Source organism: Oncorhynchus masou, unplaced genomic scaffold, assembly GCF_036934945.1.
Source record: "Oncorhynchus masou masou isolate Uvic2021 unplaced genomic scaffold, UVic_Omas_1.1 unplaced_scaffold_1511, whole genome shotgun sequence".
Lineage (NCBI taxonomy): Eukaryota > Metazoa > Chordata > Actinopteri > Salmoniformes > Salmonidae > Oncorhynchus > Oncorhynchus masou.
Genome location: NW_027005130.1, coordinates 38,132 through 65,268, shown reverse-complemented (window position 1 = coordinate 65,268; position 27,137 = coordinate 38,132). Strand labels below are relative to the sequence as shown.

The 27,137-nt window shown below is 46.2% G+C and overlaps 1 protein-coding gene across 1 annotated transcript in view; it reads right to left on the bottom strand.

The window, feature by feature from the left end:
• The window catches only part of ppef1 (protein phosphatase, EF-hand calcium binding domain 1), a 42,675-nt gene that overhangs the window by 11,551 nt on the left and 3,987 nt on the right, over nucleotides 1–27,137 (bottom strand). The window contains exons 3-12 of the mRNA XM_064959220.1: nucleotides 26,827–26,862; nucleotides 26,196–26,323; nucleotides 25,999–26,059; nucleotides 24,221–24,390; nucleotides 23,824–23,938; nucleotides 14,576–14,622; nucleotides 14,303–14,469; nucleotides 9,635–9,671; nucleotides 9,093–9,242; nucleotides 6,323–6,391 (exon numbers count right to left, since the gene is read on the bottom strand). Coding sequence (XP_064815292.1) covers nucleotides 6,323–6,391; nucleotides 9,093–9,242; nucleotides 9,635–9,671; nucleotides 14,303–14,469; nucleotides 14,576–14,622; nucleotides 23,824–23,938; nucleotides 24,221–24,390; nucleotides 25,999–26,059; nucleotides 26,196–26,323; nucleotides 26,827–26,862 — 980 coding nt within the window. The remainder of the gene's footprint in view (nucleotides 1–6,322; nucleotides 6,392–9,092; nucleotides 9,243–9,634; nucleotides 9,672–14,302; nucleotides 14,470–14,575; nucleotides 14,623–23,823; nucleotides 23,939–24,220; nucleotides 24,391–25,998; nucleotides 26,060–26,195; nucleotides 26,324–26,826; nucleotides 26,863–27,137) is intronic.

Sequence of the window (27,137 nt, the reverse complement as noted above, 5' to 3'; positions counted from 1 at the left end):
GACTACTGTATCAGGAACTGACCTGACTACTGCTCCTAGTCACCTCCATCCTACTGTATCAGGAACTGACCTGACTACTGCTCCTAGTCACCTCCATGCTACTGTATCAGGAACTGACCTGACTACTGCTCCTAGTCAACTCCATCCTACTGTATCAGGAACTGACCTGACTACTGCTCCTAGTCACCTCCATCCTACTGTATCAGGAACTGACCTGACTACTGCTCCTAGTCACCTCCATCCTACTGTATCAGGAACTGACCTGACTACTGCTCCTAGTCACCTCCATCCTACTGTATCAGGACCTGACCTGACTACTGCTCCTAGTCACCTCCATCCTACTGTATCAGGACCTGACCTGACTACTGCTCCTAGTCACCTCCATCCTACTGTATCAGGAACTGACCTGACTACTGCTCCTAGTCACCTCCGTCCTACTGTATCAGGAACTGACCTGACTACTGCTCCTAGTCACCTCCATCCTACTGTATCAGGAACTGACCTGACTACTGCTCCTAGTCATCTCCGTCCTACTGTATCAGGAACTGACCTGACTACTGCTCCTAGTCACCTCCGTCCTACTGTATCAGGAACTGACCTGACTACTGCTCCTAGTCACCTCCGTCCTACTGTATCAGGAACTGACCTGTCTACTGCTCCGAGTCACCTCCGTCCTACTGTATCAGGACCTGACCTGACTACTGCTCCTAGTCACCTCCATCCTACTGTATCAGGACCTGACCTGACTACTGCTCCTAGTCACCTCCATCCTACTGTATCAGGACCTGACCTGACTACTGCTCCTAGTCACCTCCATCCTACTGTATCAGGAACTGACCTGACTACTGCTCCTAGTCACCTCCATCCTACTGTATCAGGAACTGACCTGACTACTGTATCAGGAACTGACCTGACTACTGCTCCTAGTCACCTCCATCCTACTGTATCAGGACCTGACCTGACTACTGCTCCTAGTCACCTCCATCCTACTGTATCAGGAACTGACCTGACTACTGTATCAGGAACTGACCTGACTACTGCTCCTAGTCACCTCCATCCTACTGTATCAGGAACTGACCTGTCTACTGCTCCTAGTCACCTCCATCCTACTGTATCAGGACCTGACCTGACTACTGCTCCTAGTCACCTCCATCCTACTGTATCAGGACCTGACCTGACTACTGCTCCTAGTCACCTCCATCCTACTGTATCAGGACCTGACCTGACTACTGCTCCTAGTCACCTCCATCCTACTGTATCAGGAACTGACCTGACTACTGCTCCTAGTCACCTCCGTCCTACTGTATCAGGAACTGACCTGACTACTGCTCCTAGTCACCTCCATCCTACTGTATCAGGAACTGACCTGACTACTGCTCCTAGTCACCTCCATCCTACTGTATCAGGACCTGACCTGACTACTGCTCCTAGTCACCTCCATCCTACTGTATCAGGACCTGACCTGACTACTGCTCCTAGTCACCTCCATCCTACTGTATCAGGAACTGACCTGACTACTGCTCCTAGTCACCTCCATCCTACTGTATCAGGAACTGACCTGACTACTGCTCCTAGTCACCTCCATCCTACTGTATAAGGAACTGACCTGACTACTGCTCCTAGTCACCTCCATCCTACTGTATCAGGAACTGACCTGACTACTGCTCCTAGTCACCTCCATCCTACTGTATCAGGAACTGACCTGTCTACTGCTCCTAGTCACCTCCGTCCTACTGTATCAGGAACTGACCTGACTACTGCTCCTAGTCACCTCCATCCTACTGTATCAGGAACTGACCTGACTACTGCTCCTAGTCACCTCCATCCTACTGTATCAGGACCTGACCTGACTACTGCTCCTAGTCACCTCCATCCTACTGTATCAGGAACTGACCTGACTACTGCTCCTAGTCACCTCCATCCTACTGTATCAGGAACTGACCTGTCTACTGCTCCTAGTCACCTCCATCCTACTGTATCAGGAACTGACCTGACTACTGCTCCTAGTCACCTCCATCCTACTGTATCAGGACCTGACCTGACTACTGCTCCTAGTCACCTCCATCCTACTGTATCAGGACCTGACCTGACTACTGCTCCTAGTCACCTCCATCCTACTGTATCAGGACCTGACCTGACTACTGCTCCTAGTCACCTCCATCCTACTGTATCAGGAACTGACCTGACTACTGCTCCTAGTCACCTCCATCCTACTGTATCAGGAACTGACCTGACTACTGCTCCTAGTCACCTCCATCCTACTGTATCAGGAACTGACCTGACTACTGCTCCTAGTCACCTCCATCCTACTGTATCAGGAACTGACCTGTCTACTGCTCCTAGTCACCTCCATCCTACTGTATCAGGAACTGACCTGACTACTGCTCCTAGTCACCTCCATCCTACTGTATCAGGAACTGACCTGACTACTGCTCCTAGTCACCTCCGTCCTACTGTATCAGGAACTGACCTGTCTACTGCTCCTAGTCACCTCCGTCCTACTGTATCAGGACCTGACCTGACTACTGCTCCTAGTCACCTCCATCCTACTGTATCAGGAACTGACCTGACTACTGCTCCTAGTCACCTCCGTCCTACTGTATCAGGAACTGACCTGACTACTGCTCCTAGTCACCTCCGTCCTACTGTATCAGGAACTGACCTGACTACTGCTCCTAGTCACCTCCATCCTACTGTATCAGGAACTGACCTGTCTACTGCTCCTAGTCACCTCCGTCCTACTGTATCAGGAACTGACCTGACTACTGCTCCTAGTCACCTCCGTCCTACTGTATCAGGAACTGACCTGACTACTGCTCCTAGTCACCTCCATGTTACTGTATCAGGAACTGACCTGTCTACTGCTCCTAGTCACCTCCATCCTACTGTATCAGGAACTGACCTGACTACTGCTCCTAGTCACCTCCATCCTACTGTATCAGGAACTGACCTGACTACTGCTCCTAGTCACCTCCATCCTACTGTATAAGGAACTGACCTGACTACTGTATCAGGAACTGACCTGACTACTGCTCCTAGTCACCTCCATCCTACTGTATCAGGAACTGACCTGACTACTGCTCCTAGTCACCTCCATGCTACTGTATCAGGAACTGACCTGACTACTGCTCCTAGTCACCTCCATCCTACTGTATCAGGAACTGACCTGACTACTGCTCCTAGTCACCTCCATCCTACTGTATCAGGAACTGACCTGACTACTGCTCCTAGTCACCTCCATCCTACTGTATCAGGAACTGACCTGACTACTGCTCCTAGTCACCTCCATCCTACTGTATCAGGACCTGACCTGACTACTGCTCCTAGTCACCTCCATCCTACTGTATCAGGACCTGACCTGACTACTGCTCCTAGTCACCTCCATCCTACTGTATCAGGAACTGACCTGACTACTGCTCCTAGTCACCTCCGTCCTACTGTATCAGGAACTGACCTGACTACTGCTTCTAGTCACCTCCATCCTACTGTATCAGGAACTGACCTGACTACTGCTCCTAGTCACCTCCGTCCTACTGTATCAGGAACTGACCTGACTACTGCTCCTAGTCACCTCCGTCCTACTGTATCAGGAACTGACCTGACTACTGCTCCTAGTCACCTCCGTCCTACTGTATCAGGAACTGACCTGTCTACTGCTCCTAGTCACCTCCGTCCTACTGTATCAGGACCTGACCTGACTACTGCTCCTAGTCACCTCCATCCTACTGTATCAGGACCTGACCTGACTAATGCTCCTAGTCACCTCCATCCTACTGTATCAGGACCTGACCTGACTACTGCTCCTAGTCACCTCCATCCTACTGTATCAGGAACTGACCTGACTACTGCTCCTAGTCACCTCCATCCTACTGTATCAGGAACTGACCTGACTACTGTATCAGGACCTGACTACTGCTCCTAGTCACCTCCATCCTACTGTATCAGGACCTGACCTGACTACTGCTCCAGTCACCTCCATCCTACTGTATCAGGAACTGACCTGACTACTGTATCAGGAACTACTACCTGACTACTGCTCCTAGTCACCTCCATCCTACTGTATCAGGAACTGACCTGTCTACTGCTCCAGTCACCTCCATCCTACTGTATCAGGACCTGACCTGACTACTGCTCCTAGTCACCTCCATCCTACTGTATCAGGACCTGACCTGACTACTGCTCCTAGTCACCTCCATCCTACTGTATCAGGACCTGACCTGACTACTGCTCCTAGTCACCTCCATCCTACTGTATCAGGAACTGACCTGACTACTGCTCCTAGTCACCTCCGTCCTACTGTATCAGGAACTGACCTGACTACTGCTCCTAGTCACCTCCATCCTACTGTATCAGGAACTGACCTGACTACTGCTCCTAGTCACCTCCATCCTACTGTATCAGGACCTGACCTGACTACTGCTCCTAGTCACCTCCATCCTACTGTATCAGGACCTGACCTGACTACTGCTCCTAGTCACCTCCATCCTACTGTATCAGGAACTGACCTGACTACTGCTCCTAGTCACCTCCATCCTACTGTATCAGGAACTGACCTGACTACTGCTCCTAGTCACCTCCATCCTACTGTATAAGGAACTGACCTGACTACTGCTCCTAGTCACCTCCATCCTACTGTATCAGGAACTGACCTGACTACTGCTCCTAGTCACCTCCATCCTACTGTATCAGGAACTGACCTGTCTACTGCTCCTAGTCACCTCCAGGACCTACTGTATCAGGACCTGACCTGACTACTGCTCCTAGTCACCTCCATCCTACTGTATCAGGAACTGACCTACTACTGCTCCTAGTCACCTCCGGTACAGGACTGACCTGACTACAGCTCCTAGTCACCTCCATCCTACTGTATCAGGAACTGACCTGACTACTGCTCCTAGTCACCTCCATCCTACTGTATCAGGAACTGACCTGTCTACTGCTCCTAGTCACCTCCATCCTACTGTATCAGGAACTGACCTGACTACTGCTCCTAGTCACCTCCATCCTACTGTATCAGGACCTGACCTGACTACTGCTCCTAGTCACCTCCATCCTACTGTATCAGGACCTGACCTGACTACTGCTCCTAGTCACCTCCATCCTACTGTATCAGGACCTGACCTGACTACTGCTCCTAGTCACCTCCATCCTACTGTATCAGGAACTGACCTGACTACTGCTCCTAGTCACCTCCATCCTACTGTATCAGGAACTGACCTGTCTACTGCTCCTAGTCACCTCCAGGACCTACTGTATCAGGAACTGACCTGACTACTGCTCCTAGTCACCTCCATCCTACTGTATCAGGAACTGACCTGACTACTGCTCCTAGTCACCTCCATCCTACTGTATCAGGAACTGACCTGTCTACTGCTCCTAGTCACCTCCATCCTACTGTATCAGGAACTGACCTGACTACTGCTCCTAGTCACCTCCATCCTACTGTATCAGGAACTGACCTGACTACTGCTCCTAGTCACCTCCATCCTACTGTATCAGGACCTGACCTGACTACTGCTCCTAGTCACCTCCATCCTACTGTATCAGGACCTGACCTGACTACTGCTCCTAGTCACCTCCATCCTACTGTATCAGGACCTGACCTGACTACTGCTCCTAGTCACCTCCATCCTACTGTATCAGGACCTGACCTGACTACTGCTCCTAGTCACCTCCGTCCTACTGTATCAGGACCTGACCTGACTACTGCTCCTAGTCACCTCCATCCTACTGTATCAGGAACTGACCTGACTACTGCTCCTAGTCACCTCCATCCTACTGTATCAGGACCTGACCTGTCTACTGCTCCAGTCACCTCCATCCTACTGTATCAGGACCTGACCTGACTACTGCTCCTAGTCACCTCCATCCTACTGTATCAGGACCTGACCTGACTACTGCTCCTAGTCACCTCCGTCCTACTGTATCAGGACCTGACCTGACTACTGCTCCTAGTCACCTCCATCCTACTGTATCAGGAACTGACCTGACTACTGCTCCTAGTCACCTCCGTCCTACTGTATCAGGACCTGACCTGTCTACTGCTCCTAGTCACCTCCATCCTACTGTATCAGGACCTGACCTGACTACTGCTCCTAGTCACCTCCATCCTACTGTATCAGGAACTGACCTGACTACTGCTCCTAGTCACCTCCATCCTACTGTATCAGGAACTGACCTGTCTACTGCTCCTAGTCACCTCCGTCCTACTGTATCAGGAACTGACCTGTCTACTGCTCCTAGTCACCTCCATCCTACTGTATCAGGAACTGACCTGACTACTGCTCCTAGTCACCTCCATCCTACTGTATCAGTAACTGACCTGACTACTGCTCCTAGTCACCTCCAGATGGTTCAGAGTCCTCCTAGGAAGCCTCAGGGCAGATTTCACCTGCCAGAGGAAAGAGAGTACCGTTATCTTGAATCCCCACTGACTGAATGTCACTCTGTTTCACTATAGATGGAAATGAAGCCAGTCAGACCGGGTCAGTAGAAAAATGTGTCCAACTAGCCCTGCCGTTAAGGATATTTTGTATTTTCAAAGATCTCATGGCACTTATTTCGGACCTGAGCCAGTAAAAATTGTTATCTACGAGCCCGGCTAGCCAGTGGCAACAGTCCTTCAGTTTTATCCCAGCCAGTGTGGATTGCAGGCTAGAGAACAGTAGGATGAATCTTTGTTGTCCCAAATGACCGACTGTTTTGTTGACAGAAAACAGGGTCATATGATTCTCTCAATGGAACAACTACACATTCTGGACCATTTCCTCATAGGCTACTACCCAGGACCTACAGTACAGTACATCTACTGTATCTTGCCTATGCTGCTCTGCACCATCACTCATTCATATCTTTATGTACATATTCTTTATCCCCTTCCACTGTGTATAAGAAATTAGTTTTGGAATTGTTAGATTACTTGTTGGTTATTACTGCATTGTCGGAACTGGAAGCACAAGCATTTCGCTACACTCGCATTAACATCTGCTAACCATGTGTATGTGACAAATAAAATTTGATTTGATTTGATTTACAGGACCTAGTACCCAGGACCTACTGTACAGGACCTCCTACCCAGGACCTATAGTACAGGACCTACAGTACAGGACCTCCTACCCAGGACCTACAGTACAGGACCTCCTACCCAGGACCTACCGTACAGGACCTACTCCCCAGGACCTACAGTACAGGACCTACCGTACAGGACCTCCTACCCAGGACCTACCGTACAGGACCTACTACCCAGGACCTACCGTACAGGACCTCCTACCCAGGACCTACAGTACAGGACCTACAGTACAGGACCTCCTACCCAGGACCTACAGTACAGGACCTCCTACCCAGGACCTACCGTACAGGACCTACTCCCCAGGACCTACAGTACAGGACCTACCGTACAGGACCTACTACCCAGGACCTACTGTACAGGACCTCCTACCCAGGACCTACAGTACAGGACCTACTCCCCAGGACCTACAGTACAGGACCTCCTACCCAGGACCTACAGTACAGGACCTCCTACCCAGGACCTACCGTACAGGACCTACTCCCCAGGACCTACAGTACAGGACCTACCGTACAGGACCTACTACCCAGGACCTACTGTACAGGACCTACTACCCAGGACCTACAGTACAGGACCTACTACCCAGGACCTACCGTACAGGACCTACTACCCAGGACCTACAGTACAGGACCTACTACCCAGGACCTACTGTACAGGACCTCCTACCCAGGACCTACCGTACAGGACCTACTACCCAGGACCTACCGTACAGGACCTACTACCCAGGACCTACTGTACAGGACCTCCTACCCAGGACCTACTGTACAGGACCTCCTACCCAGGACCTACCGTACAGGACCTCCTACCCAGGACCTACAGTACAGGACCTACTCCCCAGGACCTACAGTACAGGACCTACCGTACAGGACCTACCGTACAGGACCTACTACCCAGGACCTACTGTACAGGACCTCCTACCCAGGACCTACCGTACAGGACCTCCTACCCAGGACCTACAGTACAGGACCTCCTACCCAGGACCTACCGTACAGGACCTACTACCCAGGACCTACCGTACAGGACCTACTACCCAGGACCTACCGTACAGGACCTACTACCCAGGACCTACAGTACAGGACCTACTACCCAGGACCTACCGTACAGGACCTACTCCCCAGGACCTACAGTACAGGACCTACCGTACAGGACCTACCGTACAGGACCTACTACACAGGACCTACTACACAGGACCTATCGTACAGGACCTACCGTACAGGACCTACCGTACAGGACCTACCGTACAGGACCCACTACCCAGGATCTACCGTACAGGACCTACCGTACAGGACCTACTACACAGGACCCACTACCCAGGATCTACAGTACAGGACCTACCGTACAGGACCTACTACACAGGACCTACAGTACAGGACCTACCGTACAGGACCTACAGTACAGGACCTACCGTACAGGACCCACTACCCAGGATCTACCGTACAGGACCTACCGTACAGGACCTACTACCCAGGACCTACCGTACAGGACCTCCTACCCAGGACCTACAGTACAGGACCTACTACCCAGGACCTACCGTACAGGACCTACCGTACAGGACCTACCGTACAGGACCTACTACACAGGACCTATCGTACAGGACCTACTACAGGACCAGGACCTACTGTACAGGACCTCCTACCCAGGACCTACAGTACAGGACCTACCTACAGGACCTACTACAGGACCTACTACCCAGGACCTACCGTACAGGACCTACTACCCAGGACCTACCGTACAGGACCTACAGTACAGGACCTCCTACCCAGGACCTACTGTACAGGACCTCCTACCCAGGACCTACCGTACAGGACCTACTGCCCAGGACCTACAGTACAGGACCTACAGTACAGGACCTACAGTACAGGACCTACAGTACAGGACCTACAGTACAGGACCTACTGTACAGGACCTACAGTACAGGACCTACAGTACAGGACCTACTACCCAGGACCTACCGTACAGGACCTACTACCCAGGACCTACCGTACAGGACCTACAGTACAGGACCTACCGTACAATCTGTTTTCACCTTGTGTCTCTCTATAGAGCTGAGGAAATCCAGGTCCGTCATGTCAGATATTCCTCCATGGACGATGAGCACCTTGTTATCGATGACTGTTGCTATGGGGAGGAGGCTGAACACATCCTGGACCAGCAGTAGGATGTCCCTGCCATGTGTCTGTAGAGGAGGGAGGGAGGGAGGGAGGAGGGGGGAGAGAGGGGGAGGTCTGAGGGAGGGAGGGAGGGAGGTCCTCGTGAGTTGCCTCGAGAGGGTCATGTGAGAGAGTGAGAGGTTTTACATGTCAGCAGAGGAGAGAGAGACAGAGAGACAGAGAGAGGGAGAGAGTTCAGAGAGGACCTAGAGAGACAGAGAGAGAGAGACAGAGAGAGAAAGACATAGAGAGAGAGACCTCGGTTCAGAGAGGTCTGAGAGACAGAGAGACAGAGAGGAGAGAGAAAGAGAGGGAGAGAGGTGTACATGTCTGCAGAGTGGTCATGACAAGAAGCTGCCACTAGATGGTGGTGAGTACAACTACATAGGTCCGGTGTGAACAGTGAAGGGGACTTCACCTTGTACTTCTGCATAACTTCTTTAGTGAATCCATATCTGAAAAACAGACAACAGAGCAGCGTTAATATACTGCAATGTTGTGCTTGTCATGCATGTTCTTGTGTGTAGGACAGTTCAAAGCAACATTTGTTGTCTTGTAAATAAAAAAAACATAAATAAAGTTTTGGGATTTTGTATCTGAAGCGTTGTACAGGTGTGCTTGTACTAGAATTGAATAGATATGTGAAACAGCTGGGGTTTGTCGAGGACCAATTAGAATGAAAATGCTAACGTGTTTCTCTATCTGGTTCATGATGTGGTCCTCGTGGTTGCCTCTGTTCAGGGTCATGTGGTCTGTGTGTCTGTAACTACAGGAGGTTCATGAGGTGGTCCTCGTGGTTGCCTCGGTTCAGGGTCATGTGGTCTGGGTGTCTAACTACCAGGAGGTTCATGATGTGGTCCTCGTGGTTGCCTCTGTTCAGGGTCATGTGGTCTGTGTGTCTAACTACCGGAGGTTCATGAGGTGGTCCTCGTGGTTGCCTCGGTTCAGGGTCATGTGGTCTGGGTGTCTAACTACCAGGAGGTTCATGAGGTGGTCCTCGTGGTTGCCTCTGTTCAGGGTCATGTGGTCTGTAACTACCGGAGGTTCATGATGTGGTCCTCGTGGTTGCCTCGGTTCAGGGTCATGTGGTCTGTGTGTCTAACTACCAGGAGGTTCATGATGTGGTCCTCGTGGTTGCCTCTCTTCAGGGTCATGTGGTCTGTGTGTGTAACTACAGGAGGTTCATGAGGTGGTCCTCGTGGTTGCCTCGGTTCAGGGTCATGTGGTCTGTAACTACCGGAGGTTCATGAGGTGGTCCTCGTGGTTGCCTCTGTTCAGGGTCATGTGGTCTGTGTGTCTAACTACCGGAGGTTCATGAGGTGGTCCTCGTGGTTGCCTCTGTTCAGGGTCATGTGGTCTGTGTGTCTAACTACCGGAGGTTCATGAGGTGGTCCTCGTGGTTGCCTCGGTTCAGGGTCATGTGGTCTGTGTGTCTGTAACTACAGGAGGTTCATGAGGTGGTCCTCGTGGTTGCCTCTGTTCAGGGTCATGTGGTCTGTGTCTGTAACTACAGGAGGTTCATGAGGTGGTCCTCGTGGTTGCCTCTGTTCAGGGTCATGTGGTCTGGGTGACTGTAACTACCGGAGGTTCATGAGGTGGTCCTCGTGGTTGCCTCTGTTCAGGGTCATGTGGTCTGTGTGTCTAACTACCGGAGGTTCATGAGGTGGTCCTCGTGGTTGCCTCGGTTCAGGGTCATGTGGTCTGTGTGTCTAACTACCGGAGGTTCATGAGGTGGTCCTCGTGGTTGCCTCTGTTCAGGGTCATGTGGTCTGTGTCTGTAACTACCGGAGGTTCATGAGGTGGTCCTCGTGGTTGCCTCGGTTCAGGGTCATGTGGTCTGTGTGTCTAACTACCGGAGGTTCATGATGTGGTCCTCGTGGTTGCCTCGGTTCAGGGTCATGTGGTCTGTGTGTCTAACTACCAGGAGGTTCATGAGGTGGTCCTCGTAGTTGACTCTGTTCAGGGTCATGTGGTCTGTGTGTCTAACTACCAGGGGGTTAATGATGTGGTCCTTGTGGTTGACTCTGTTCAGGGTCATGTGGTCTGTGTCTGTAACTACCGGAGGTTCATGAGGTGGTCCTCGTGGTTGCCTCTGTTCAGGGTCATGTGGTCTGGTCTGTAACTACCGGAGGTTCATGAGGTGGTCCTCGTGGTTGCCTCGGTTCAGGGTCATGTGGTCTGTGTGTCTGTAACTACCGGAGGTTCATGAGGTGGTCCTCGTGGTTGCCTCTGTTCAGGGTCATGTGGTCTGGGTCTGTAACTACCGGAGGTTCATGAGGTGGTCCTCGTGGTTGCCTCTGTTCAGGGTCATGTGGTCTGTGTGTCTAACTACCGGAGGTTCATGAGGTGGTCCTCGTGGTTGCCTCTGTTCAGGGTCATGTGGTCTGTGTGTCTGTAACTACCGGAGGTTCATGAGGTGGTCCTCGTGGTTGCCTCTGCTCAGGGTCATGTGGTCTGTGTGTCTGTAACTACCGGAGGTTCATGAGGTGGTCCTCGTGGTTGCCTCGGTTCAGGGTCATGTGGTCTGTGTGTCTAACTACCGGAGGTTCATGAGGTGGTCCTCGTGGTTGCCTCTGTTCAGGGTCATGTGGTCTGTGTCTGTAACTACCGGAGGTTCATGAGGTGGTCCTCGTGGTTGCCTCGGTTCAGGGTCATGTGGTCTGGGTGTCTGTAACTACCGGAGGTTCATGAGGTGGTCCTCGTGGTTGCCTCGGTTCAGGGTCATGTGGTCTGGGTCTGTAACTACCGGAGGTTCATGAGGTGGTCCTCGTGGTTGCCTCGGTTCAGGGTCATGTGATCTGGGTGTCTGTAACTACCGGAGGTTCATGAGGTGGTCCTCGTGGTTGCCTCGGTTCAGGGTCATGTGATCTGGGTGTCTGTAACTACAGGAGGTTCATGAGGTGGTCCTCGTGGTTGCCTCGGTTCAGGGTCATGTGGTCTGGGTCTGTAACTACCGGAGGTTCATGAGGTGGTCCTCGTGGTTTCCTCGGTTCAGGGTCATGTGGTCTGTGTGTCTGTAACTACCGGAGGTTCATGAGGTGGTCCTCGTGGTTGCCTCGGTTCAGGGTCATGTGGTCTGTGTGTCTAACTACCGGAGGTTCATGAGGTGGTCCTCGTGGTTGCCTCGGTTCAGGGTCATGTGGTCTGTGTCTGTAACTACCGGAGGTTCATGAGGTGGTCCTCGTGGTTGCCTCGGTTCAGGGTCATGTGGTCTGTGTGTCTGTAACTACCAGGAGGTTCATGAGGTGGTCCTCGTGGTTGCCTCTTTCAGGGTCATGTGGTCTGGGTGTGTAACTACCAGGAGGTTCATGAGGTGGTCCTCGTGGTTGCCTCGGTTCAGGGTCATGTGGTCTGGGTGTCTGTAAATACCGGAGGTTCATGAGGTGGTCCTTGTGGTTGCCTCTGTTCAGGGTCATGTGGTCTGTGTGTGTAACTACAGGAGGTTCATGAGGTGGTCCTCGTGGTTGCCTCGGTTCAGGGTCATGTGGTCTGTGTGTCTGTAACTACCGGAGGTTCATGAGGTGGTCCTCGTGGTTGCCTCGGTTCAGGGTCATGTGGTCTGTGTGTCTAACTACCGGAGGTTCATGAGGTGGTCCTCGTGGTTGCCTCGGTTCAGGGTCATGTGGTCTGGGTGTCTGTAACTACCGGAGGTTCATGAGGTGGTCCTCGTGGTTGCCTCGGTTCAGGGTCATGTGGTCTGTGTGTCTAACTACCGGAGGTTCATGAGGTGGTCCTCGTGGTTGCCTCGGTTCAGGGTCATGTGGTCTGGGTGTCTGTAACTACCGGAGGTTCATGAGAGGTGGTCCTCGTGGTTGCCTCGGTTCAGGGTCATGTGGTCTGTGTCTGTAACTACAGGAGGTTCATGAGGTGGTCCTCGTGGTTGCCTCGGTTCAGGGTCATGTGGTCTGTGTGTGTAACTACAGGAGGTTCATGAGGTGGTCCTCGTGGTTGCCTCTGTTCAGGGTCATGTGGTCTGTGTGTCTAACTACCGGAGGTTCATGAGGTGGTCCTCGTGGTTGCCTCGGTTCAGGGTCATGTGGTCTGGGTCTGTAACTACCGGAGGTTCATGAGGTGGTCCTCGTGGTTGCCTCGGTTCAGGGTCATGTGTCTGTGTGTGTAACTACAGGAGGTTCATGAGGTGGTCCTCGTGGTTGCCTCTGTTCAGGGTCATGTGGTCTGTGTGTAACTACCGGAGGTTCATGAGGTGGTCCTCGTGGTTGCCTCGGTTCAGGGTCATGTGGTCTGGGTGTCTGTAACTACCGGAGGTTCATGAGGTGGTCCTCGTGGTTGCCTCGGTTCAGGGTCATGTGGTCTGTGTGTGTAACTACCGGAGGTTCATGAGGTGGTCCTCGTGGTTGCCTCGGTTCAGGGTCATGTGGTCTGTGTGTCTAACTACCGGAGGTTCATGAGGTGGTCCTCGTGGTTGCCTCGGTTCAGGGTCATGTGGTCTGGGTGTCTGTAACTACCGGAGGTTCATGAGGTGGTCCTCGTGGTTGCCTCGGTTCAGGGTCATGTGGTCTGTGTGTCTGTAACTACCGGAGGTTCATGAGGTGGTCCTCGTGGTTGCCTCGGTTCAGGGTCATGTGGTCTGTGTGTCTGTAACTACCGGAGGTTCATGAGGTGGTCCTCGTGGTTGCCTCGGTTCAGGGTCATGTGGTCTGTGTGTCTAACTACCGGAGGTTCATGAGGTGGTCCTCGTGGTTGCCTAGGTTCAGGGTCATGTGGTCTGGGTCTGTAACTACCGGAGGTTCATGAGGTGGTCCTCGTGGTTGCCTCGGTTCAGGGTCATGTGGTCTGTGTGTCTAACTACCGGAGGTTCATGAGGTGGTCCTCGTGGTTGCCTCGGTTCAGGGTCATGTGGTCTGTGTGTCTAACTACCGGAGGTTCATGAGGTGGTCCTCGTGGTTGCCTCGGTTCAGGGTCATGTGGTCTGGGTGTCTGTAACTACCGGAGGTTCATGAGGTGGTCCTCGTGGTTGCCTCGGTTCAGGGTCATGTGGTCTGGGTCTGTAACTACCGGAGGTTCATGAGGTGGTCCTCGTGGTTGCCTCGGTTCAGGGTCATGTGGTCTGGGTGTCTGTAACTACCGGAGGTTCATGAGGTGGTCCTCGTGGTTGCCTCGGTTCAGGGTCATGTGGTCTGGGTAGAGGAGCTGGTAGGCAAACAGCAGGATGATGATCTCCACAGACTTCTTCCCTCGGTCCACGAAGTCTCCGTTGAACACATACGGAGTCTCTGCCGAGGGGAGGCCGTTCTGAAAGAGATGGAATCATTACTATGGAGAAACTAGGCCATTGTTTCTCTTCATGGAGTGTCACAGGTATACTATGGCATGTACAGTATCGTGTCAAGAGCCTAACCTTGTAGAATATGAGCAGCAAGTCATCTAGGCGGCCATGTAAATCTCCTGAAGAAAATTACAAGCATTAGAAGATTTTAAAAAGGTAGTAGACACATTTCCTCCTAGAAATCTGAGCATCCATATCATATGAAACCAAAATGACTGGGTTAATTGGTTAACTGACATTAAATGAGTCATTCATGTTCTGTGTGTGTGTGTTTAACGTTCGTCTCAAGGATTCTTGAGTTTGATGAGATGCGACTCCGACAACAGGGAAGGAGGCCATTGAGGTGAAACAAAGTCTTTTCATTATGTAAATAAACAACCGGGAGACAGAGCTCTATTTTGGGAGCTGAGGGGCTGTTATGTTCTAGATAGTCAGTGTTGTGTCCTAGATAGTCAGTGTTGTGTCCTAGATAGTCAGTGTTGTGTCCTAGATAGTCAGTGTTGTGTCCTAGATAGTCAGTGTTGTGTTATTCTGTCCTAGATAGTCAGTGTTGTGTTATTCTGTCCTAGATAGATAGTCAGTGTTGTGTCCTAGATAGTCAGTGTCCTAGATAGTCAGTGTTGTGTTATTCTGTCCTAGATAGTCAGTGTTGTGTTAGATTCAGTGTCCTAGATAGTCAGTGTTGTGTTATTCTGTCCTAGATAGTCAGTGTTGTGTTAGATAGTCAGTGTTGTGTTATTCCGTCCTAGATAGTCAGTGTTGTGTTATTCCGTCCTAGATAGTCAGTGTTGTGTTATTCTGTCCTAGATAGGCAGTGTTGTGTACTAGATAGTCAGTGTTGTGTCCTAGATAGTCAGTGTTGTGTTATTGTGTCCTAGATAGTCAGTGTTGTGTTATTGTGTCCTAGATAGTCAGTGTTGTGTCCTAGATAGTCAGTGTTGTGTTATTGTGTCCTAGATAGTCAGTGTTGTGTTATTGTGTCCTAGATAGTCAGTGTTGTGTTATTGTGTCCTAGATAGTCAGTGTTGTGTTATTGTGTCCTAGATAGTCAGTGTTGTGTTATTGTGTACTAGATAGCCAGTGTTGTGTCCTAGATAGTCAGTGTTGTGTTGTTGTGTCCTAGATAGTCAGTGTTGTGTTATTGTGTCCTAGAGAGTCAGTGTTGTGTTATTGTGTACTAGATAGTCAGTGTTGTGTCCTAGATAGTCAGTGTTGTGTTGTTGTGTCCTAGATAGTCAGTGTTGTGTTATTGTGTCCTAGATAGTCAGTGTTGTGTTATTGTGTCCTAGAGAGTCAGTGTTGTGTTATTGTGTACTAGATAGTCAGTGTTGTGTACTAGATAGTCAGTGTTGTGTCCTAGATAGTCAGTGTTGTGTCCCAGATAGTCAGTGTTGTGTTATTGTGTCCTAGATAGTCAGTGTTGTGTCCTAGATAGTCAGTGTTGTGTTATTGTGTCCTAGATAGTCAGTGTTGTGTCCCAGATAGTCAGTGTTGTGTCCCAGATAGTCAGCGTTGTGTTATTGTGTCCTAGATAGTCAGTGTGTCCTAGATAGTCAGTGTTGTGTCCTAGATAGTCAGTGTTGTGTTATTGTGTCCTAGATAGTCAGTGTTGTGTCCTAGATAGTCAGTGTTGTGTTAGATAGTCAGTGTTGTGTTGTGTCCTAGATAGTCAGTGTTGTGTCCTAGATAGTCAGTGTTGTGTTATTGTGTCCTAGATAGTCAGTGTTGTGTTATTGTGTCCTAGATAGTCAGTGTTGTGTTGTTGTGTCCTAGATAGTCAGTGTTGTGTTATTGTGTCCTAGATAGTCAGTGTTGTGTTATTGTGTCCTAGATAGTCAGTGTTGTGTTATTGTGTCCTAGATAGTCAGTGTTGTGTTAGTTGATAGTCAGTGTTGTGTTGTTGTGTCCTAGATAGTCAGTGTTGTGTTAGTGTTGATAGTCAGTGTTGTGTCCCAGATAGTCAGTGTTGTGTTATTGTGTCCTAGATAGTCAGTGTTGTGTTATTGTGTCCTAGATAGTCAGTGTTGTGTTAGATAGTCAGTGTTGTGTCCTAGATAGTCAGTGTTGTGTTATTGTGTCCTAGATAGTCAGTGTTGTGTTATTGTGTCCTAGATAGTCAGTGTTGTGTTGTTGTGTCCTAGATAGTCAGTGTTGTGTCCTAGATAGTCAGTGTTGTGTCCTAGATAGTCAGTGTTGATAGTCAGTGTTGTGTCCTAGATAGTCAGTGTTGTGTTATTGTGTCCAGTGTTGTGTTGTTGTGTCCTAGATAGTCAGTGTTGTGTTGTTGATAGTCCTAGATAGTGTGTTGTGTCCTAGATAGTCAGTGTTGTGTTATTGTGTCCTAGATAGTCAGTGTTGTGTCCCTAGATAGTCAGTGTTGTGTTAGATAGTGTGTCCTAGATAGTCAGTGTTGTGTCCTAGATAGTCAGTGTTGTGTAGATAGTCTAGATAGTCAGTGTTGTGTTGTTGTGTCCTAGATAGTCAGTGTTGTGTTAGTGTTGTGTTAGATAGTGTGTTGTGTCCTAGATAGTCAGTGTTGTGTTATTGTGTCCTAGATAGTCAGTAGTTTGTGTTATTGTGTCCTAGATAGTCAGTGTTGTGTCCTAGATCAGTCTAGATAGTCAGTGTTGTGTCCCAGATAGTCAGTGTTGTGTTGTAGATAGTCAGTGTTGTGTCCTAGTAGTCTAGATAGTCTAGTGTTGTGTTATTGTGTCCTAGATAGTCAGTGTTGTGTTGTTGTGTCCTAGATAGTCAGTGTTGTGTTGTTGTGTCCTAGATAGTCAGTGTTGTGTCCTAGATAGTCAGTGTTGTGTTATTGTGTCCTAGATAGTCAGTGTTGTGTTATTGTGTCCTAGATAGTCAGTGTTGTGTTATTGTGTTGTGTCCTAGATAGTCAGTGTTGTGTCCTAGATAGTCAGTGTTGTGTCCTAGATAGTCAGTGTTGTGTTATTGTGTCCTAGATAGTCAGTGTTGTGTCCTAGATAGTCAGTGTTGTGTTATTGTGTCCTAGATAGTCAGTGTTGTGTTATTGTGTCCTTAGTTGTGTCCTAGATAGTCAGTGTTGTGTCCTAGATAGTCAGTGTTGTGTTATTGTGTCCTAGATAGTCAGATAGTGTTGTGTATTGTGTCCTAGATAGTCAGTGTTGTGTTATTGTGTCCTAGATAGTCAGTGTTGTGTCCTAGATAGTCAGTGTTGTGTTATTGTGTCCTAGATAGTCCTAGATAGTCAGTGTTGTGTTGTTGTGTCCTAGATAGTCAGTGTTGTGTTAGTTGTGTGTTACCTAGATAGTCAGTGTTGTGTCCTAGTCAGTAGATAGTCAGTGTTGTAGTCAGTGTTGTGTCCTAGATAGTCAGTGTTGTGTTATTGTGTCCTAGATAGTCAGTGTTGTGTTATTGTGTCCAGTAGATAGTCAGTGTTGTGTCCTAGATAGTCAGTGTTGTGTTGTGTCCTAGATAGTCAGTGTTGTGTTATTGTGTCCTAGATAGTCAGTGTTGTGTTGTTGTGTCCTAGATAGTCAGATAGTCAGTGTTGTGTTGTGTCCTAGATAGTCTAGTGTCCTATAGTCAGTGTTGTGTTATTAGATAGTCAGTGTTGTGTCTGTGTTGTGTAGTCTAGATAGTCAGTGTTGTGTTAGATTCAGTGTTGTGTTATTGTGTCCTAGATAGTCAGTGTTGTGTCCTAGATAGTCAGTGTTGTAGTCAGTGTTGTGTTGTTGTGTCCTAGATAGTGTGTTGTAGATAGTCAGTATTGTGTCCCAGTAGATAGTCAGTGTTGTGTCCTAGATAGTCAGTGTTGTGTTATTGTGTCCTAGATAGTCAGTGTTGTGTCCTAGATAGTCAGTGTTGTGTTAGTCAGTGTTGTGTCCTAGATAGTCAGTTGTGTCCTAGATAGTCAGTGTTGTGTTATTGTGTACTAGATAGTCAGTGTTGTGTTGTTGTGTCCTAGATAGTCAGTGTTGTGTTATTGTGTCCTAGATAGTCAGTGTTGTGTCCTAGATAGTCAGTGTTGTGTCCTAGTAGTCAGTGTCCTAGATAGTCAGTGTTGTGTTATTGTGTCCTAGATAGTCAGTGTTGTGTTGTTGTGTCCTAGATAGTCAGTGTTGTGTCCTAGATAGTCAGTGTTGTGTTATTGTGTCCTAGATAGTCAGTGTTGTGTTATTGTGTCCTAGATAGTCAGTGTTGCGTTATTGTGTCCTAGATAGTCAGTGTTGTGTTAGATTGTGTCCTAGATAGTCAGTGTTGTGTCCTAGATAGTCAGATAGTCAGTGTTGTGTTGTTGTGTCCTAGATAGTCAGTGTGTGTTAGATGTGTGTTGTTGTGTCCTAGATAGTCAGTGTTGTGTCCCTAGATAGTCAGTGTTGTGTTATTGTGTCCTAGATAGTCAGTGTTGTGTTATTGTGTCCTAGATAGTCAGTAGTTGTTGTGTTGTTGTGTCCTAGATAGTCAGTGTTGTGTCCTAGATAGTCAGTGTTGTGTTATTGTGTCCTAGATAGTCAGTGTTGTGTCCTAGATAGTCAGTGTTGTGTACTAGATAGCCAGTGTTGTGTTATTGTGTCCTAGATAGTCAGTGTTGTGTCCTAGATAGTGTCCTAGATAGTCAGTGTTGTGTTATTGTGTCCTAGATAGTCAGTGTTGTGTTATTGTGTCCTAGATAGTCAGTGTTGTGTTATTGTGTCCTAGATAGTCAGTGTTGTGTTATTGTGTCCTAGATAGTCAGTGTTGTGTTATTGTGTCTAGATAGTCAGTGTTGTGTTACCTAGATAGTCAGTGTTGTGTTATTGTGTCCTAGATAGTCAGATAGTTGTGTTATTGTGTACTAGATAGTCAGTTGTGTGTCTAGATAGTCAGTGTTGTGTACTAGATTGTGTCCTAGATAGTCAGTGTTGTGTGTTGTGTCCTAGTGTCCTAGATAGTCAGTGTTGTGTGTTAGATAGTCACTAGATAGTCAGTGTTGTGTTATTGTGTCCTAGATAGTCAGTGTTGTGATAGTCAGTTTGTGTCCTAGATAGTCAGTGTTGTGTTGTTGTGTCTAGATAGTCAGTGTTGTGTATTGTGTACTAGATAGTTAGTTGTGTCCTAGATAGTCAGTGTTGTCCTAGATAGTCAGTGTTGTGTCCTGTGTTGTGTGTCCTAGATAGTCAGTGTTGTGTCCTAGTTATTGTGTCCTAGATAGTCAGTGTTGTGTTATTGTGTCCTAGATAGTCAGTGTTGTGTTATTGTGTCCTAGATAGTCAGTGTTGTGTTATTGTGTACTAGATAGATAGTCAGTGTTGTGTATGTAGATAGTCAGTGTGTGTTGTTGTGTCAGATAGTCAGTGTTGTGTACTAGATAGTCAGTGTTGTGTTGTTGTGTCCTAGATAGTCAGTGTTGTGTACTAGATAGTCAGTGTTGTGTGTTATTGTGTCCTAGATAGTCAGTGTTGTGTTATTGTGTCCTAGATAGTCAGTGTTGTGTACTAGATAGTCAGTGTTGTGTTATTGTGTCCTAGATAGTCAGTGTTGTTGTGTCCTAGATAGTCAGTGTTGTGTTATTAGATAGTCAGTTTGTGTACTAGATAGTCAGTTTGTGTATTGTGTCCTAGATAGTCAGTTGTGTCCTAGATAGTCAGTTGTGTGTCCAGATAGTGTGTTGTGTTATTGTGTACCAGTAGATAGTCAGTGTTGTGTCCTAGATAGTTATTGTGTACTAGATAGTCAGTGTTGTGTCCTAGATAGTCAGTGTTGTGTTGTGTGTCCTAGATAGTGTTTGTGTCCTAGATAGTCAGTGTTGTGTCCTAGATAGTCAGTGTTGTGTATTGTGTCCTAGATAGTCAGTGTACTAGATAGTTATTGTGTACCTAGATAGTCAGTGTTGTGTCCTAGATAGTCAGTGTTGTGTCCTATATAGTCAGTGTTGTATACTAGATAGTCAGTGTTGTGTCCTAGATAGCCAGTGTTGTGTTGTTGTGTCCTAGATAGTCAGTGTTGTGTCCTAGATAGCCAGTGTTGTGTTGTTGTGTCCTAGATAGTCAGTGTTGTGTCCTAGATAGTCAGTGTTGTGTTGTGTACTAGATAGTGTTGTGTACTAGATAGTCAGTAGTGTTGTGTCCTAGATAGTCAATAGACAGTCAGTGTTGTGTTGTATTGTGTACCAGTATTGATAGTCAGTGTTATTGTGTCAGATAGTCAGTGTTGTGTACTATTGTGTACTAGATAGTCAGTGTTTGTGTACTAGATAGTCAGTGTTGTGTTGTGTGTCTAGATAGTCAATAGTGTCCTAGATAGTCAGTGTTGTGTTATTGTGTCCTAGTACTGTGTCCTAGATAGTCAGTGTTGTTGTGTACTAGATAGTCAGTGATAGTGTTAGATAGTCAGTGTTGTGTACTAGATAGTCAGTACCTAGATAGTCAGTGTTGTGTCCTAGATAGTCAGTGTTGTGTTAGATAGTCAATGTTGTGTCCTAGATAGTCAGTGTTGTGTCCTAGATAGTCAGTGTTGTGTCCTAGATAGTGTTGTTGTGTTGTGTCCTAGATAGTCAACTTGCTGATAGTCAGTGTTGTGTTATTGTGTCCTAGATAGTCAGTGATACTCAGTGTTATGTTACTAGTCAGATAGTCTGTTGTGTAGTCAGTATTGTGTCCTAGATAGTCAGTGTTGTGTTACCTAATAGTCAGTTAAAGTCAGTGTTGTGTTATTGTGTCCTAGATAGTCAGTGTTGTGTCCTAGATAGTCAGTGTTGTGTCCTAGATAGTCAGTGTTGTGTCCTTTTAATGAAATTAACCAACAGATAGTCAGTGTATTGTGTACAATAGTCAGTGTTGTGTACAGTACATGGTCAGAATATTGGTCAACATAGTTAGCAGTACTGAAAACAATATTGGACAACATAGTTAGCAGTACTGAACACAATATTGGACAACATAGTTAGCAGTACTGAACACAATGTTGGACAACATAGTTAGCAGTACTGAAAATAATATTGGACAACATAGTTAGCAGTACTGAACACAATATTGGACAACATAGTTAGATAGTCAGTACTATTGTGTCCTAGATAGTCACAATATTGGACAACATAGTTAGCAGTACTGAACACAATATTGGACAACATAGTTAGCAGCACTGAAAACAATATTGGACAACATAGTTAGATAGTCAGTGTTGTGTCAGTACTGAAAGTCATAATATTGGACAACATAGTTAGTCAGTACTGAAAACAATATTGGACAACATAGTTAGATAGTCAGTACTAAAAACAATATTGGACAACATAGTTAGCAGATACTGAAAGATAATATTGGACAGAGTAGTCAAGTCAGTCAGTGTTGTGTCATAGTTAGCAGTACTAAAAACAATATTGGACAACATAGTTAGCAGTACTAAAAACAATATTGGACAACATAGTTAGCAGTACTGAAAACAATATTGGACAACATAGTTAGCAGTACTGAACACAATATTGGACAACATAGTTAGCAGTACTAAAAACAATATTGGACAACATAGTTAGCAGTACTGAAAAGATAATATTGGACAACATAGTTAGTACAGTACTAAAAACAATATTGGACAACATAGTTAGCAGTACTAAAAACAATATTGGACAACATAGTTAGCAGTACTAAAAACAATATTGGACAACATAGTTAGCAGTACTAAAAACAATATTGGACAACATAGTTAGCAGTACTGAAAACAATATTGGACAACATAGTTAGCAGTACTAGATAGTGTTGTGTAAGTCAGCCTTGTGTTAAACAATATTGGACAACATAGTTAGCAGTTGTGACTGAGTTACACTGAATATTGGACAACATAGTTAGCAGCACTGAACACAATATTGGACAACATAGTTAGCAGTACTGAACACAATATTGGACAACATAGTTAGCAGTACTGAACACAATATTGGACAACATAGTTAGCAGTACTGAAAAACAATATTGGACAACATAGTTAGCAGTACTGAAAACAATATTGGACAACATAGTTAGCAGTACTGAACACAATATTGGACAACATAGTTAGCAGTATTGGACTAGAACACAATATTGGACAACATAGTTAGCAGTACTGAAAACAATATTGGACAACATAGTTAGCAGCACTGAAAACAATATTGGACAACATAGTTAGCAGTACTGAAACAATATTGGACAACATAGTTAGCAGTACTGAAACACAATATTGGACAACATAGTTAGCAGTACTGAAAACAATATTGGACAACATAGTTAGCAGTACTGAAACACAATATTGGACAACATAGTTAGCAGTACTGAAAACAATATTGGACAACATAGTTAGCAGCACTGAAAACAATATTGGACAACATAGTTAGCAGTACTGAACACAATATTGGACAACATAGTTAGCAGTTGGACAACATAGTTAGCAGTACTGAACACAATATTGGACAACATAGTTAGCAGTACTGAACACAATATTGGACAACATAGTTAGCAGTACTGAAAACAATATTGGACAACATAGTTAGCAGTACTAGAACACAATATTGGACAACATAGTTAGCAGCACTGAACACAATATTGGACAACATAGTTAGCAGCACTGAAAACAATATTGGACAACATAGTTAGCAGCACTGAACACAATATTGGACAACATAGTTAGCAGTACTGAACACAATATTGGACAACATAGTTAGCAGTACTGAACACAATATTGGACAACATAGTTAGCAGTACTGAAAACAATATTGGACAACATAGTTAGCAGTACTGAATATTGGACAACATATTAGACACTGACAACATAGTTAGCAGTACTGAACACAATATTGGACAACATAGTTAGCAGTACTAAAAACAATATTGGACAACATAGTTAGCAGTACTGAACACAATATTGGACAACAGAGTTAAGTACTGAACACAATATTGGACAACATAGTTAGCAGCACTGAAAACAATATTGGACAACATAGTTAGCAGCACTGAACACAATATTGGACAACATAGTTAGCAGCACTGAACACAATATTGGACAACATAGTTAGCAGTACTGAACACAATATTGGACAACATAGTTAGCAGTACTGAACACAATATTGGACAACATAGTTAGCAGCACTGAAAACAATATTGGACAACATAGTTAGCAGTACTGAACACAATATTGGACAACATAGTTAGCAGCACTAAAAACAATATTGGACAACATAGTTAGCAGCACTGAAAACAATATTGGACAACATAGTTAGCAGCACTGAACACAATATTGGGGTGGTGGATTAGTTTCCTTCATACAGTGTAAAGTGCTTTGATCATCTGGAAAAGCTCTATATCAATCCAACCACTAAAAATATATCAACAACCTACCACATATTGTGATCTCCTTGGCGTAGGGTGTGGACAGGTGAATGACGTTTGGCATCTGTTTCAGGAGCTTCTTAGTCTGGTGTAACAACTGCAGCATGTATCTGCCGTGGAGAGGCTGGAAGAAGAGGAACCATCAGGTAGGACTATAGGTTATTGATCTGTTATTATTCATTAAGCTGTCATACTGTCCACAACAGCTCCTGTACTCCCTGGGCACATATTCAGAAAGCAGTCCTGATCTAGGATCAGTTTGTGCCTTTTAGATCAAAATTAGTATGATTATATGGACACAGTGAAGTTGATCCGAGACCAGCACTACTACTCTGAGACGCTTTAAGAATACTGGTCCTGTAGCACACAGTGGGGGAAATAAAGTTTGAATTGAATGGTACGGTACCTGTTGTTCTTTGAATGCAGAGAGCAGGGCGTTGGTGTGAGAGACGGTGAGGGGGAAGGTGAGGTGAGGACCGCTGTAGGACTCAGGAACAGTGATCTGTTCATACATGTTCTGTCTCTCTCTGTCTGACCACGGGTCAACCACTGGGTCCAGCAGGTGGGAGATCAGATCTGACAACATGGATGGAACACACAGGAACACACAGGTTTAATAGAATAGAACACACAGGGTTAATAGAATAGAACACACACAGGGTTAATAGAATAGAACACACAGGGTTACTAGAATAGAACACACAGGGTTACTAGAATAGAACACACAGGGTTAATAGAATAGAACACACAGGGTTAATAGATAGAATAGAACACACAGGGTTAATAGAATAGAACACACAGGGTTACTAGAATAGAACACACAGGGTTACTAGAATAGAACACACAGGGTTACTAGAATAGAACACACAGGGTTACTAGAATAGAACACACAGGGTTACTAGAATAGAACACACAGGGTTACTAGAATAGAACACACAGGGTTAATAGAATAGAACACACAGGGTTAATAGAATAGAACACACAGGGTTAATAGAATAGAACACACAGGGTTAATAGAATAGAACACACAGGGTTAATAGAATAGAACACACAGGGTTAATAGAATAGAACACACAGGGTTAATAGAATAGAACACACAGGGTTAGAACACACAGGGTTAGAATAGAACACACAGGGTTACTAGAATAGAACACACAGGGTTACTAGAATAGAACACACAGGGTTACTAGAATAGAACACACAGGGTTAATAGAATAGAACACACAGGGTTAATAGAATAGAACACACAGGGTTAATAGAATAGAACACACAGGGTTACTAGAATAGAACACACAGGGTTAATAGAATAGAGTTGGGGGTTTAAAAATGCCAGTAACTTTCCCCAAATCCCCCGGTATTCCTGCTTACTGCCTCCTGATTCCTGGAATCTTCCAACCGGGATTTCTGGAAAACCTGGGAATTTTAGGTAGGTTGCCGGAATTTTACAACTCTAAATAGAGTAGAATCAAACTGAATAGAATCAAATAAAATAAAACTTTATTAACACACTAAAACAGGATGTCAAACACATTTTGTACATGTTCAGGGCATCTCCGTTTCCTCCTCTGGAAAAGCCTGCTACAGTCGGTTAACGTCCAGCCATAGACACTCCTTTATGGAGACAAACAGGCAGGACATCATCATCATCATGTTGTTATTGAAGAGGACAGCAGCCACACCTCTCTCAGACCCCATCTGTGGAGTGGTGCTCTGAAGACAGACGCCACGTCTCTAAACAACCAGTCAGTTTATCATATTCACTCTGATCCAAACCCACAGAGATCACCTATACTGGATCTACTGTAATTAAAAGCACAACTTGTATTTTGTAAGAATAGGCCAGATGGTCTGAGCATCGTCTCCTGTTGTCTTCACCACTAAAGGGCCTGGCTGGCTGATGATCTGCAGCCACGTGTTGGTCTGTACGTGTACAGGCAGGCCCCAGCTGTGGCAGCAGCAGTCACAACACAATATCACACATTACCACAGCAGAGGAAAACAGAATAGCATGCGGATGCGGTTGCTAAGCAACATCTTCACCATAATATGTTTTAGGCAAAGGCTATTAATGGATCGGGACGTTTTTTGTTCAGTCTATAAATAATTATATGGGCATTCCATTTTTTTGTGCTAGGAACTGACAGTCCAACAATTTTCCTGAAAACATTAGAAAATGTTAGTTACCTGGGCCATTCCCGTTGAGTTGAGTGAAGTTGTCCAGCATGAAACTGAAGAAACTGGAGAGCTGAGGAAGATTGAAACATAGTCAGTTGTATTTCATATGGCCAAGTACTAACAGACTGTGTTGGCCTGCTGGGCTAAAGCCGAGGCCTCTTCAGGTCTCAGACAAGGTTGAACCACCTGAGATCCGTCTCCATTACCTGTAGCTGGTCCTGCTCCCCAGCATACTCTATAGACTGGAAGATGTTCCAGGTGCATCGCTGTCTCATCTCTAACCTGGCGATGTAACGTCTGTACCAGCGCTGGATCAGGATGGCTGCCTTCATAGCTGAGAGGACGAGATGGAAGACCAGATAAAACAACAGTTTAATAAAGGTTGCTGTTTAATAACAGCCCCCTGCAGGTAGTTAGCGGTACTGAATAAAATAACAGCCCCCTGCAGGTAGTTAGCGGTACTGAATAAAATAACTGCCCCCTGCAGGTAGTTAGCGGTACTGAATAAAATAACAGCCCCCTGCAGGTAGTTAGCGGTACTGAATAAAATAACAGTTTAATCACGTTGCTGTTGAATAACAGCCCCCTGCAGGTAGTTAGTGGTACTGAATAACATAACAGTTTAATAACAGCCCCCTGCAGGTAGTTAGCGGTACTGAATAACATAACAGTTTAATAACGTTGCTGTTAAATAACAGCCCCCTGCAGGTAGTTAGCGGTATTTAAAACTAATGAAGCCGCAGGATGACCATGGGCATTGACCAATAGGACACAATGATACAGTAAGGTTGACCAATAGGACTGACAATAGGGGTGACATGAGAGGAGGCCTCTTACCCAGTGCAGGGCTGGGAGTTTTCTTGGCCATCTGGTCTGTAGTGAGGAGTGATTAAATAAAATCATTTATAGTGAACCAGTTCAGAGGGAGAGGAAGAGAGGCAGAATTAACAACACACCAGGGAGGAAGGAGAGAATCAGAAGTAGAAAATCCCTTCAGAGTAAATTCATTTAAACAAGTTTGTCAGCTAAAAGAAGAAGTAAAGAAATAAGGCAAATGAAAAGCAGAACATTTGACCAACATCTTGAAAACATCCAACTACAGTATGAGGGAAAACTACATGATTTATAATTCATCAGCTGCTGGCTAA